The sequence below is a fragment of the Heptranchias perlo genome, unplaced genomic scaffold, assembly GCF_035084215.1.
Source record: "Heptranchias perlo isolate sHepPer1 unplaced genomic scaffold, sHepPer1.hap1 HAP1_SCAFFOLD_594, whole genome shotgun sequence".
NCBI classification, from domain to species: Eukaryota; Metazoa; Chordata; class Chondrichthyes; order Hexanchiformes; family Hexanchidae; genus Heptranchias; species Heptranchias perlo.
The window spans coordinates 120877-134322 of NW_027139617.1; the positions used below are offsets into that span (position 1 = coordinate 120877).

Consider the following 13446-nt stretch of genomic DNA (forward strand, 5'->3'; position numbering starts at 1 on the left):
GGGTGGTGTCGTCTCGTGTGATGGTGGTATCTGTGTCGATGATCTGGCATGTCTTGCAGAGGTTGCCGTGGCAGGGTTGTGTGGTGTTGTGGACGCTGTTCTCCTGAAAGCTAGGTAATTTGCTGCGAACGATGGTTTGTTTGAGGTTGGGTGGCTGTTTAAAGGCGAGTAGCCTTCAACATGTCATCAATGATGACGAACACCTCGCTATGGCCATCCCCACACCTCCACTACTCGCCTTTAAACAGCCACCCAACCTCAAACAGACCATCGTTCGCAGCAAATTACCCAGCTCTCAGGAGAACAGCGTCCACAACACCACACAACCCTGCCACGGCAACCTCTGCAAGACATGCCAGATCATCGACACAGATACCACCATCACACGAGAGGACACCACCCACCAGGTACATGGTTCATACTCCTGTGACTCGGCCAACGTTGTCTACCTCATACGTTGCAGGAAAGGATGCCCCAGAGCATGGTACATTGGCGAGACCATGCAGACACTGCGACAACGGATGAACGGACACCGCGCAACAATCGCCAAACAGGAGGGTTCTCTCCCAGTCGGGGAACACTTCAGCAGTCATGGACATTCAGCCACCGACCTTCGGGTAAGCGTACTCCAAGGCGGCCTTCGAGACACACGACAACGCAAAATCGTCGAGCAGAAATTGATAGCCAAGTTCCGCACCCATGAGGACGGCCTCAACCGGGATCTTGGGTTCATGTCACGCTACACGTTACCCCACCAGCGAACAAATGTTATCTGTTTTTAATATAACGGGTCATTGACTGTCTTCCTTCTCTCTCTCTTTTTTTTTGGTGTGGAGATGCCGGTGATGGACTGGGGTTGACAATTGTAAACAATTTTACAACACCAAGTTATAGTCCAGCAATTTTATTTTAAATTCACAAGCTTTCGGAGGCTTCCTCCTTCGTCAGGTGAACGATGTGAACGATCTTTTTTTTTGGGGGGTTGTATATTCAGTGGCCTTTTAGATGACACCTTTCTGTCTGCTCACTGTGATTGCCTTGGCAACGGGCAGTAATCACCAGGCATTGTTCTATGTTTTTCAAATGCGAAGGATTCGAAAATATCATTTCCACCATCCGCCCGACGAAGGAGGAAGCCTCCGAAAGCTTGTGGAATTTAATTTAAAATAAATTTGTTGGACTATAACTTGGTGTTGTAAAATTGTTTATAACTGGACAGTCACTGTTTATTCAGGGTGAGGGTCACTCACTGTGTAACTGTAGAGTCACTGTTTATTCAGGGTAAGGGTCACTCACTGTTTAACTGGACAGTTACTGTTTATTCAGGGTAGGGGTCACTCACTGTGTAACTGTACAGAGTCACTGTTTATTCAGGGTAAGGGTCACTCACTGTGTAACTGGACAGAGTCCCTGTTTATTCAGGGTGAGGGTCACTCACTGTGTAACTGGACAGTGTCCCTGTTTATTCAGAGTAAGGGTCACTCACTGTAACTGTACAGAGTCACTGTTTATTCAGAGTAAGGGTCACTCACTGTGTAACTGTACAGAGTCACTGTTTATTCAGAGTAAGGGTCACTCACTGTGTAACTGTACAGAGTCTCTGTTTATCCAGAGTAAGGGTCACTCACTGTAAGTTGTCGTCTATCATGGAGGTTTTCGACAACAGCAAGCGGAAGAGTCTGGGCCACCCGCTAACTCTGGACGAACTGACAAAAAGGCCGTCCGGTCCTTTGGGACGAGTAAAACTCCCAGAAGCGACAGCTTACCAGTGGAGTTGTACTCGGCTCTGTGGGACTGGATAGGCCCAGGCCTGCTGGAATTGTACGAGGTTATGTTTCTGGCAGGCAGCATGTCAGACTCCATGAGGAAAGGCATCATCGCCCTCATCTACAAGCAGAAGAGGGAGAGGGAAGAAATCAAAAATTGTCGACCCATCTCACTACTTAACGTGGACTACAAAATTCTGTCGAAGGTCAACGCCAATCGGGTCAAGTCAGCTCTGGAGGTGGTGATCCACCCCGATCAGACCTGCGCCGTACCCGGCAGGAAGATCTCTGATAGCCTGGCGCTACTCAGGGACACGATCACCTACATACAGGACAGGGGGGTGAACACCTGCCTGATCAGCCTGGACCAGAAGGCCTTTGACAGAATATCCCACATGTACATGATGGACGTGCTCTCCAAAATGGGGTTTGGGGAGGGAATCCGCAATTGGATCCGACTGCTCTACACAGACATCAGTAGCGCAGTTTCAATCAGCGGGTGGGAATTGGAAAGCTTTCCGATTAGATCTGGGGTCAGGCAGGGCTGTCCTCTCTCCTCTGTCTTGTTCGTGTTTTGTATCAAACCCTTTACTGAGTCCATCAGGAGGGATGCGGGCATAAGAGGGCTGACGATCCCAGGCAATGGAGGCACTCAGGTCAAGGCCTCCCTGTACATGGATGACGTCGCCGTCTTCTGCTCGGATCAGCTCTCGGTCCGCAGATTGATGAGCATCTGCAACCAGTTCGAACTGGCCTCGGGGGCCAGGGTAAATCGTACCAAGAGCGAGGCCATGTTCTTTGGGAACTGGACCGACCGATCCTTTGTCCCCTTCACCGTCAGGTCGGATTACCTGAAGGTGCTGGGGATCTGGGTCTGGGCGTTCACCAAGAACTGGGAGGAGCGTATTGCTAAAGTGAAGCAGAAACTGGGACTGCGGGATTGACGATCCCTCTAGATCGTGGGCAAGAACCTGGTCATCAGGTGCGAGGTGCTCTCGGTGTTGCTGTACGTGGCGCAGGTCTGGCCCATACCTCGCTCCTGCGCCGCGACAGTCACCCGAGCCATCTTCCACTTTATCTGGAGATCAAAAATGGACCGTGTCCACAGGGTCACGATGTACAAATCGCCAGAGAAAGAGGGGAAAGGCGTGCCCAACATCCTGATGGCCACCTTTGTGTGCGGCTGTATCAAGCTGTGCGTAGACCCTGGGTACACAAACACAAAGTGTCACTACGTGCTGAGGTTCTACCTGTCCCCGGTGTTGAGAAGGATGGGCCTGGCCACGCTGCCACGGAATGCTCCATCCAGTTGGACCGTTCCGCCCCACCTGTCCTTCGTGAAAAAGTTTGTGCAGAAAAACACCTTTGACCACAAGGCAATCAGCAAGTGGTCCGCACGTAACGTCCTCGAGACCCTGCGGGAAAAGGAGATGGTGGATCCTGTCGGTTGGTTCCCCGAGCAGACTGTCAACGTCATTTGGCAGAACGCCTCATCGCCAGAGTTTTCAAACAAGCACCAAGACCTAGCTTGGCTGGTGGTGAGAAGGGCCCTTCCCATCAGATCCTTCATGCACTCCCGGACTCTCAGCGCCACCGCGCGCTGTCCCCGAGGAGGCTGCGGTGGAGACGAGACCGTCACCCATCTCCTTCTGGAATGTGCCTTTGGAAAGGTCTGGAGAGAGATGCAATGGTATCTGTCCAGGTTCGTCCCGAGCAGTTCTGTAACACAGGACTCTGTGCTCTACGGACTGTACCGGGGGACGCACACCGAGACGAACATCAACTGCTGCTGGAACTCAGTGAAAGACGCCCTTTGGTCTGCCCGAAACCTGCTGGTCTTCAAGTGCACGGAGCTGTCCTCGACCGAATGTTGCAGACTGGCACATTCCAAGGTCCAGGACTATGTGCTCAGGGACGCACTGAAGGTGGGTACAGCCGCCGCAAAGGGTCTGTGGGGAAAGGCAACCGTTTAAAGCCTTCTGTACACAGAGGGGCTGGAATCAGGGAAAAAAACCCTCAGGCAGAATGTAAAATTTATGTAATGTACCTGGAATTAATCTGTAATCAATAAGCTGTATTGATTGTAATGCACTGAGGCACCCTAGTGTCATGAACTGTAATTATGTATGATGTGTAACTGTATTGTTGGAATCATATTTGAACTGTACTGTGTCTTGCAAATTGTATAATCTATATTGTTTGAAATGTGATATGACAATGTACTGTATGTATTGTTGCAAATTGTATGAATAAAGTATATTTTTTGAAAAAACTGCACAGACTCATTGTTTATTCAGGGTAAGGGTCACTCACTGTAACTGTACAGAGTCACTGTTTATTCAGGGTAACGGTCACTCACTGTAACTGTACAGAGTCACTGTTTATTCAGGGTAAGGGTCACTCACTGTAACTGTACAGAGTCACTGTTTATTCAGGGTGAGGGTCACTCACTGTGTAACTGTACAGAGTCCCTGTTTATTCAGGGTGAGGGTCACTCACTGTGTAACTGGACAGAGTCCCTGTTTATTCAGGGTGAGGGTCACTCACTGTGTAACTGTACAGAGTCCCTGTTTATTCAGGGTAAGGGTCACTCACTGTAACTGTACAGAGTCACTGTTTATTCAGGGTAACGGTCACTCACTGTAACTGTACAGAGTCACTGTTTATTCAGAGTAAGGGTCACTCACTGTAACTGTACAGAGTCACTGTTTATTCAGGGTGAGGGTCACTCACTGTGTAACTGTACAGAGTCACTGTTTATTCAGGGTGAGGGTCACTCACTGTGTAACTGTACAGAGTCCCTGTTTATTCAGGGTGAGGGTCACTCACTGTGTAACTGGACAGAGTCCCTGTTTATTCAGGGTGAGGGTCACTCACTGTGTAACTGGACAGAGTCCCTGTTTATTCAGGGTGAGGGTCACTCACTGTGTAACTGTACAGAGTCACTGTTTATTCAGGGTGAGGGTCACTCACTGTGTAACTGGACAGAGTCCCTGTTTATTCAGGGTGAGGGTCACTCGCTGTGTAACTGTACAGAGTCCCTGTTTATTCAGGGTGAGGGTCACTCACTGTGTAACTGGACAGAGTTCCTGTTTATTCAGGGTGAGGGTCACTCACTGTGTAACTGTACAGAGTCCCTGTTTATTCAGGGTGAGGGTCACTCACTGTGCAACTGTACAGAGTCCCTGTTTATTCAGGGTGAGGGTCACTCACTGTGTAACTGTACAGAGTCCCTGTTTATTCAGGGTAAGGGTCACTCACTGTAACTGGACAGAGTCACTGTTTATTCAGGGTGAGGGTCACTCACTGTGTAACTGGACAGAGTTCCTGTTTATTCAGGGTAAGGGTCACTCACTGTGTAACTGTACAGAGTCCCTGTTTATTCAGGGTGAGGGTCACTCACTGTGTAACTGTACAGAGTCCCTGTTTATTCAGGGTAAGGGTCACTCACTGTAACTGGACAGAGTCACTGTTTATTCAGGGTGAGGGTCACTCACTGTGTAACTGTACAGAGTCCCTGTTTATTCAGGGTAAGGGTCACTCACTGTAACTGTACAGAGTCACTGTTTATTCAGGGTAAGGGTCACTCACTGTGTAACTGGACAGTGCCACTTTCGCCCCTCCACTGGCGGCCGTGCCTTCAGCTGCCTCGGCCCGAAGCTCTGGAATTCCCTCCCCAAACCTCTCCGCCTCTCTCTCCTCCCTCCCCCTTAAAACCTACCTCTTTAACTTTGCTTTTGGTCACCTGTCCTAATATCTCCAAGTGGCTCAGTGTCAAATTTTGTCTGATGATTGCTCCTGTGAAACGCCTTGGGACGTTTTATGATATTAATGACGCTGTATAAATTCATATATTTGCTGTGCCTGATCCAGCTCGTGCTGATACAATATGTCCGGCGATTATATTTTACACACTGTATGAAGCAGCACAACACGTAACTACAGGCTCAGCCCTGTCAGTGGGGCCCACTGAACTGTCTGGCATTCCTCGCTAATGTAAATGATGCATGCCGTGTGACACAGAGCTCAGAGTGATCTCCACACCTCCCCCACGCTGGGTGGTCTCATTCATTTCCTAAGTTAGGATCAGGAGAAACCAGAGTGGCAACTTTCACAAGATTATTACCAGGTGTAGCCCAGGCCCACAGAAAGGACCTGTGCAGAGAGTCTCCAACAGGGATCAGTGGCAGAGGCGCCATCAACACGGAGATCGGCAACAGGTTCCAAAAGGACACCACCCACTCGTGGAGCATCAGACTGACAGAATTATTCTGTCTCGGCGCCGGGCGGGACCGTGCCAGGGGGGCGCCGGGCGGGACCGTGCCAGGGGGGTGCCGGGCGGGAGGGGCCTGTATCTGCGTGGGCCGATACACTCTGGAGTTTAGAAGAATGAGAGGTGATCTCATTGAAACATATAAAATTCTGAGAGGGCTAGGGTAGATGCTGCGAGGCTGTTTCCCCTGGCTGGAGAGTCTCGAACTCGGGGGCAGAGTCTCAGGATATCGGGTCGGACATTTCGGACTTTTTTTTTGTTCATGGGATGTGGGCGTCGCTGGCGAGGCCGGCATTTATTGCCCATTCCGAATTGCCCTTGAGAAGGTGGTGGTGAGCCGCCTTCTTGAACCGCTGCAGTCCGTGTGGTGAAAGTTCTCCCACAGTGCTGTTAGGAAGGGAGTTCCAGGATTTTGACCCAGCGACGATGAAGGAACGGCGATATATTTCCAAGTCGGGATGGTGTGCGACTTGGAGGGGAACGTGCAGGTGGTGTTGTTCCCATGTGCCTGCTGCTCTCGTCCTTCCAGATGGTAGAGGTCGCGGGTTTGGGAGGTGCTGTCGAAGAAGCCTTGGCGAGTTGCTGCAGTACATCCTGTGGATGGTCCACACTGCAGCCACAGTGCGCCGGTGGTGAAGGGAGTGAATGTTTAGGGTGGTGGATGGGGTGCCAATCAAGCGGGCTGCTTTGTCCTGGATGGTGTCGAGCTTCTTGAGTGTTGTTGGAGCTGCACTCATCCAGGCAAGTGGAGAGTATTCCATCACACTCCTGACTTGTGCCTTGTAGATGGTGGAAAGGCTTTGGGGAGTCAGGAGGTGAGTCACTCGCCGCAGAATACCCAGCCTCTGACCTGCTCTTGCAGCCACAGTATTTATATGGCTGGTCCAGTTAAGTTTCTGGTCAATGGTGACCGCCAGGATGTTGATGGTGGGGGATTCGGCGATGGTAATGCCATTGAATGTCAAGGGGAGGTGGTTAGACTCTCTCTTGTTGGAGATGGTCATTGCCTGGCACTTGTCTGGCGCAAATGTTACTTGCCACTTATCAGCCCAAGCCTGGATGTTGTCCAGGTCTTGCTGCATGCGGGCTCGGACTGCTTCATTATCTGAGGGGTTGAGAATGGAACTGAACACTGTGCAACCATCAGCGAACATCCCCATTTCTGACCTTATGATGGAGGGAAGGTCATTGATGAAGCAGCTGAAGATGGTTGGGCCCAGGACACTGTCCTGAGGAACTCCTGCAGCAATGTCCTGGGGCTGAGATGATTGGCCTCCAACAACCACTGCCATCTTCCTTTGTGCTAGGTATGACTCCAGCCACTGGAGAGTTTTCCCCCTGATTCCCATTGACTTCAATTTTCCTAGGGCTCCTTGGTGCCACACTCGGTCAAATGCTGCCTTGATGTACTAAAGGAAGTGGCCCTGGAAATAGTGGATGCATTGGTGATCATCCTCCAAAATTCTATAGACTCTGGAATAGTTCCTGCAGATTGGAGGGTGGCAAATGTAACCCCACTATTTAAAAAAGGAGGGAGAGAAAAAACAGGGAATTACAGACCAGTTAGCCTAACATCAGTAGTGGGGAAAATGCTAGAGTCTATTATAAAAGATATGATAACAGAACAGTTGGAGGGCATTAACGGGATTGGACAAAGTCAGCATGGGTTTATGAAAGGGAAATCATGCTTAACAAATCTACTGGAGTTTTTTGAGGAGGTAACTAGTAGAATAGATAGGGGAGAACCAGTGGATGTGGTGTATTTGGATTTTCAGAAGGCTTTTGATAAGGTCCCACACAAGAGATTAGTGTGCAAAATTGAAGCACATGGGATTGGGCGGAATATACTGGTATGGATTGAGAATTGGTTGACAGACAGGAAACAGAGAGTGGGAATAAACGGGTCTTTTTCCGGGTGGCAGGCAGTGACTAGTGGGGTACCGCAGGGATCAGTGCTTGGGCCCCAGCTATTCACAATATATATCAATGATTTGGATGAGGGAACTAAATGTAACATTTCCAAGTTTGCAGACGACACAAAGCTGGGGTGGAATATGAGTTGTGAGGAGGATGCAAAGAGGCTCCAATGTGATTTGGACAAGTTGGGTGAGTGGGCAAGAACATGGCAGATGCAGTATAACGTGGATAAATGTGAGGTTATCCACTTTGGTTGTAAAAATAGAAAGGCAGATTATTATCTGAATGGTGATAGATTGGGAAAAGGGGAGGTGCAATGAGACCTGGGTGTCCTTGTACACCAGTTGCTGAAAGCGAGCATTCAGGTGCAGCAAGCAGTTAGGAAGGCGAATGGTATGTTGGCCTTCATTGCAAGAGGATTTGAGTACAGGAACAGGGATGTCTTACTGCAGTTATACAGGGCCTTGGTGAGACCACATCTGGAGCATTGTGTGCAGTTTTGGTCTCCTTATCTGAGGAAGGATGTCCTTGCCATGGAGGGAGTGCAACAAAGGTTTACCAGATTGATTCCTGGGATGGCAGGACTGACGTATGAGGAGAGATTGGGTCGACTAGGCCTATATTCACTAGAGTTCAGAAGAATGAGAGGTGATCTCATCGAAACATATAAAATTCTAACAGGACTAGACAGACTAGATGCAGGATGTTCCCGATGGCTGGGGAGTCCAGAACCAGGGGTCACAGTCTCAGGATACGGGGTATGCCATTTAGAACCGAGATGAGGAGAAATTTCTTCACTCAGAGGGTGGTGAACCTGTGGAATTCTCTACCACAGAAGGCAGCGGAGGCCAAGTCATTAGATGTATTCAAGAAGGAGATCGATATATTTCTTAATGCTAAAGGGATCAAGGGATATGGGGAAAAAGCGGGAACAGGGTACTGAGTTAGACGATCAGCCATGATCATTTTGAATGGCAGAGCAGGCCCGAAGGGCCGAATGGCCTACTCTTGCTCCTATTTTCTATGTTTCTATGTCAAGGGCAGTCACTCTCACCTCACCTCTGGAATTCAGCTCTTTTGTCCATGCTTGGACCAAGGCTGTAATGAGGTCTGGAGCCGAGTGGTCCTGGCGGAACCCAAACTGAGCATCGGTGAGCAGGTTATTGGTAAGTGCCGCTTGATAGCACTGTCGACGACACCTTCTGTCACTTTGCTGATGATTGAGAGTAGACTGATGGGGCGGTAATTGGCTGGATTGGATTTGTCCTGCTTTTTGTGGACAGACATAGCTGGGCAATTTTCCACATTGAGATGAGGAGGAATTTCTTCACGTAGAGGGTTGTGAATCTTTGGAATTCTCTACCCTAGCGGGCTGTGGATGCTGAGTCGTTCAGTACATTCAGGCTGAGATGGACTCTCGGGGAAATCAAGGGATATGGGGATTGGGCAGGAAAGTGGAGTTGAAGTCGAAGATCAGCCATGATCTGATTGAATGGCGGAACAGGCTCGAGGGGCCAAATGGCCTACTCCTGCTCCTATTTCTTATGTTCTCTCCCCTTCTCCGGGTCCTGTCCCCACCCCAACCGGGACCACATTCGAGCTGAGGGGCTGACCATCGACTGGGTTTGTATTCCCTCGAGTATAGAAGATTAAGGGGTGATCTAATTGAGGTGTTCAAGATGATTAAAGGATTTGATAGGGTCGAGAGGGAGAAACTATTTCCTCTGGTTTGAGTGTCCAGAACAAGGGGGCAGAACCTTAGCTGGACCGTTCAGGGGTGATATCAGGAAACACTTCACACAAAGGGCAGTGGAGATCTGCAACTCCCTCCCCCACCCTCCCCAAAAAAGCTGTTGAGGCTGGGGGTCAAGATGCAGATTAAGGGGCTTAAGGGGCTGTGTAACAGGCTCATGATACAAACTGGATATTTATTTTTGTACGACATCCACAGAAAGTCTCAGCCAAATACAAGACGTCCTGGCCCTTTGGCCAAAATGACCCAGTCCCAGTGGCGGGGAGTTTATTCGCTGCAGGCATGTTTCCAGTCTGAACCCCACCCACTCATTATGCAGCTCACAGGAGGGAACATCAAGTCTGTGACTGATTCAGGCAAACATTTCAAACACGAAGGGGACACATGGATAAGGAAGAAGGGTGGAATAACATCCCAGGGAAGGACATTGAAGTGGAGAGCGACAACGGGGTCAAGGGGTAATTGGATGCGTTTCTGGAGAGAGAAAGGATTGATGGATATGGTGAGAATGATGTTAAGTGGAATAAGGGGGATCACTAAAGGCTTCGTCAAGGAAGTGGGTTTTAAGGAGGGTCTAAAAGGAGAAGAGGGCGACAGGGTGGGGTGGGGCGGGAGGGGTTTAGAGAGGGAATTCCAGAGCTTGGGCCTAGGCACAGGTGCCAATGGTGGGGCGAATGGAGGGAGGGATGAACAAGAGGCCAGAGTTGGAGTGTTTGGGGAGAGGGTGTAGAACTGGAGGAGGTCAGAGAACAGAGATAGAGAGAGGTGAAGTCATGAAGGTGAAAAATTTATAGTGGAGACATTGGTGGACTGGGAGCCAATGTAGGTCAGTGAGCACAGGGGGTGATGGGTGAACGGGACTTGGTGCAAGTTAGGATACGGGGCAGCAGCGTTTTGGATGAGTTCAAGTTTATGGAGGGTGGAAGATGGGAGGCCGGGCAGGAGAGCATTGGAATAGTGGAGTCTGGAGGTGACAAAGGCACGGATGAGGGTTTCAGCAGCAGGTGAGCTGAGGCAGGGCGGAGACGGGCGATGTTACGGAGGTGGAAGTAGGTGGCCTTGGTGATGGAGCGGATATGGGGTCGGACGCTCAGCTCAGGGTCAAATAGGAAGATGAAGTTGCGAAGAGTCCGGTTTAGCCTGAGACGATGGTCAGGGAGAGGGAGGGTGGAGTGTATTTAAAGGGACACAATCCCTTGCATGATTCACTGTGCATGACATGGTATTATACTCCTGCCTCTATAGTACAATGCATCATACAGCTGATCAGGCATATATTAGTCACCTCCGTGAGGCCCCCGAACATTGAGTTTCTCTAATCTTCCCTCCCCAGCTCATCACATTAGACTGTTGACAGCCCTCTCCCCCCCAGGACACCCTGCCCCCTCTCCCCCCCCCACCCCCCCCCCCCAGGGCACCCTGCCCCCTCACCTCCCCTCCCCTCCCCCCCCCAGGGCACCCTGCACCCTCACCTCCCCTCCCCTCCCCCCCTAGGGCACCCTGCCCCCTCCCCCCCTAGGGCACCCTGCCCCCTCCCCCCAAGGGCACCCTGCCCCCTCCCCCCAAGGGCACCCTGCCCCCTCCCCCCCTAGGGCACCCTGCCCCCTCCCCCCCCCCCCCCCCCCCCCCCCAAGGGCACCCTGCCCCCTCCCCCCCCCCCAAGGGCACCCTGCCCTCTTCCCCCCCCCCCCCTCCCCCCAAGGGCACCCTGCCCCCTCCCTCCCCCCCCCCTCCCCCCAAGGGCACCCTGCCCCCTCCCTCCCCCCCCCCTCCCCCCAAGGGCACCCTGCCCCCTCCCTCCCCCCTCCCCCCCCCCCCAAGGGCACCCTGCCCCCTCCCTCCCCCCCCCCCAAGGGCACCCTGCCCCCTCCCTCCCCCCCCCCCCCAAGGGCACCCTGCCCCCTCCCTCCCCCCCCCCCCCCAAGGGCACCCTGCCCCCTCCCCCCCCCCCAAGGGCACCCTGCCCTCTTCCCCCCCCCCCCCAAGGGCTGTCGATTTCATTTGTCAGGGCCCCGAGTGTGGTCCCACTGGTTTTATACCCAGTTTCCTGGATGAACGATTGCAAGACAGGAATTAACTGCATGAATATCAAATTGACCAACAAGACTGGCCGTAACATGACCTCACCTCTGGGGCACTCGGGGCAGCAAGATCCCGGCCTCTTCTCAGGGTCCGTACAGCTCAGGGCCTGGCACGGTGAGGTGGTACAGGACACATCTCCATTCTTCAACACAAGACCAAGCATCTCATCACTGACAGGCCTCACAACATACCAGATCTCACAAAGTACAACTATCCAAACAGCCTGTTTCATTCCCCCCTCCCCTGAAGGTGCTGACTCTCTCCCCCCTCCCCTGAAGGTGCTGACTCGCTCCCCCCTCCCCTGAAGGTGCTGACTCGCTCCCCCCTCCCCTGAAGGTGCTGACTCTCCTCCCCCCCCCCCCACCCCCGAAGGTGCTGACTCTCCTCTTCCCCCCCCCCCCCCCACTGAAGGTGCTAACTCTCTCCCCCCTCCCCTGAAGGTGCTGACTCTCTCCCCCCCTCCCCTGAAGGTGCTGACTCTCTCCCCCCTCCCCTGAAGGTGCTGACCCTCTCCCCCCTCCCCTGAAGGTGCTGACCCTCTCCCCCCTCCCCTGAAGGTGCTGACTCTCTCCCCCCTCCCCTGAAGGTGCTGACCCTCTCCCCCCTCCCCTGAAGGTGCTGACCCTCTCCCCCCTCCCCCCTCCCCTGAAGGTGCTGACCCTCTCCCCCCTCCCCTGAAGGTGCTGACTCTCTCCCCCCTCCCCTGAAGGTGCTGACCCTCTCCCCCCTCCCCCCTCCCCTGAAGGTGCTGACCCTCTCCCCCCTCCCCTGAAGGTGCTGACTCTCTCCCCCCTCCCCTGAAGGTGCTGACCCTCTCCCCCCTCCCCCCTCCCCTGAAGGTGCTGACCCTCTCCCCCCTCCCCTGAAGGTGCTGACTCTCTCCCCCCCTCCCCTGAAGGTGCTGACCTCTCTCCCCCCTCCCCTGAAGGTGCTGACTCTCTCCCCCCCTCCCCTGAAGGTGCTGACTCTCTCCCCGCACCCCTGAAGGTGCTGACCCTCTCCCCCCTCCCCTGAAGGTGCTGACTCTCTCCCCCCCTCCCCTGAAGGTGCTGACTCTCTCCCCCCTCCCCTGAAGGTGCTGACCCTCTCCCCCCCTCCCCTGAAGGTGCAGTTTTAACTCACCAGACACACACAGGATGTGCAAGTCTCGATGGTGAATGAATCTCCGTTCTGAAATGTCTGCCCGTTGTAGCTACAACCTTTACAAGAAGATAGTTTGCAAATTATTTCGATTCTCGTGCCTCCAGCTGTAAAGATCTGAAAAATAAGACTCCAAAACTCACCTCCTTCCTCTGATTATTGTGCTGCTTCATTGGGATTAAAATACCAGATAAACACATCAGGAACTGAGAACAATAAAACTCGACTCAGAACATGAGCCCAGCTCCATTCACAGTCTGTGCAGAGATACCTCAACCAGGACCCCCAATAACGCCCCCCGATCAATACCAGTCAATCCATGCCCCCCCAATAACGCCCCCCGATCAATACCAGTCAATCCATGCCCCCCCAATAACGCCCCCCGATCAATACCAGTCAATCCATGCCCCCCCAATAACACCACATCAATCCCATCAAGTCACCCTAACCCCCACTTCTTATAAATGGGGGACTTAAAACACACAAAAAAATCCCATCTAGTATCAGCATTCTCA

The 13446-nt window shown here is 52.4% G+C and overlaps 1 protein-coding gene across 1 annotated transcript in view; it reads right to left on the minus strand.

The window, feature by feature from the left end:
* Positions 1 to 13048, minus strand: part of kcp (kielin cysteine rich BMP regulator) — a gene marked incomplete at its 5' end in the record, with an annotated part of 133848 nt that extends 120800 nt beyond the window's left edge. The window contains 2 exons of the mRNA XM_067980480.1: positions 11837 to 11933; positions 12914 to 13048. Coding sequence (XP_067836581.1) covers positions 11837 to 11933; positions 12914 to 13048 — 232 coding nt within the window. The remainder of the gene's footprint in view (positions 1 to 11836; positions 11934 to 12913) is intronic.
* Between the last annotated feature and the right edge of the window lie 398 nt (positions 13049 to 13446).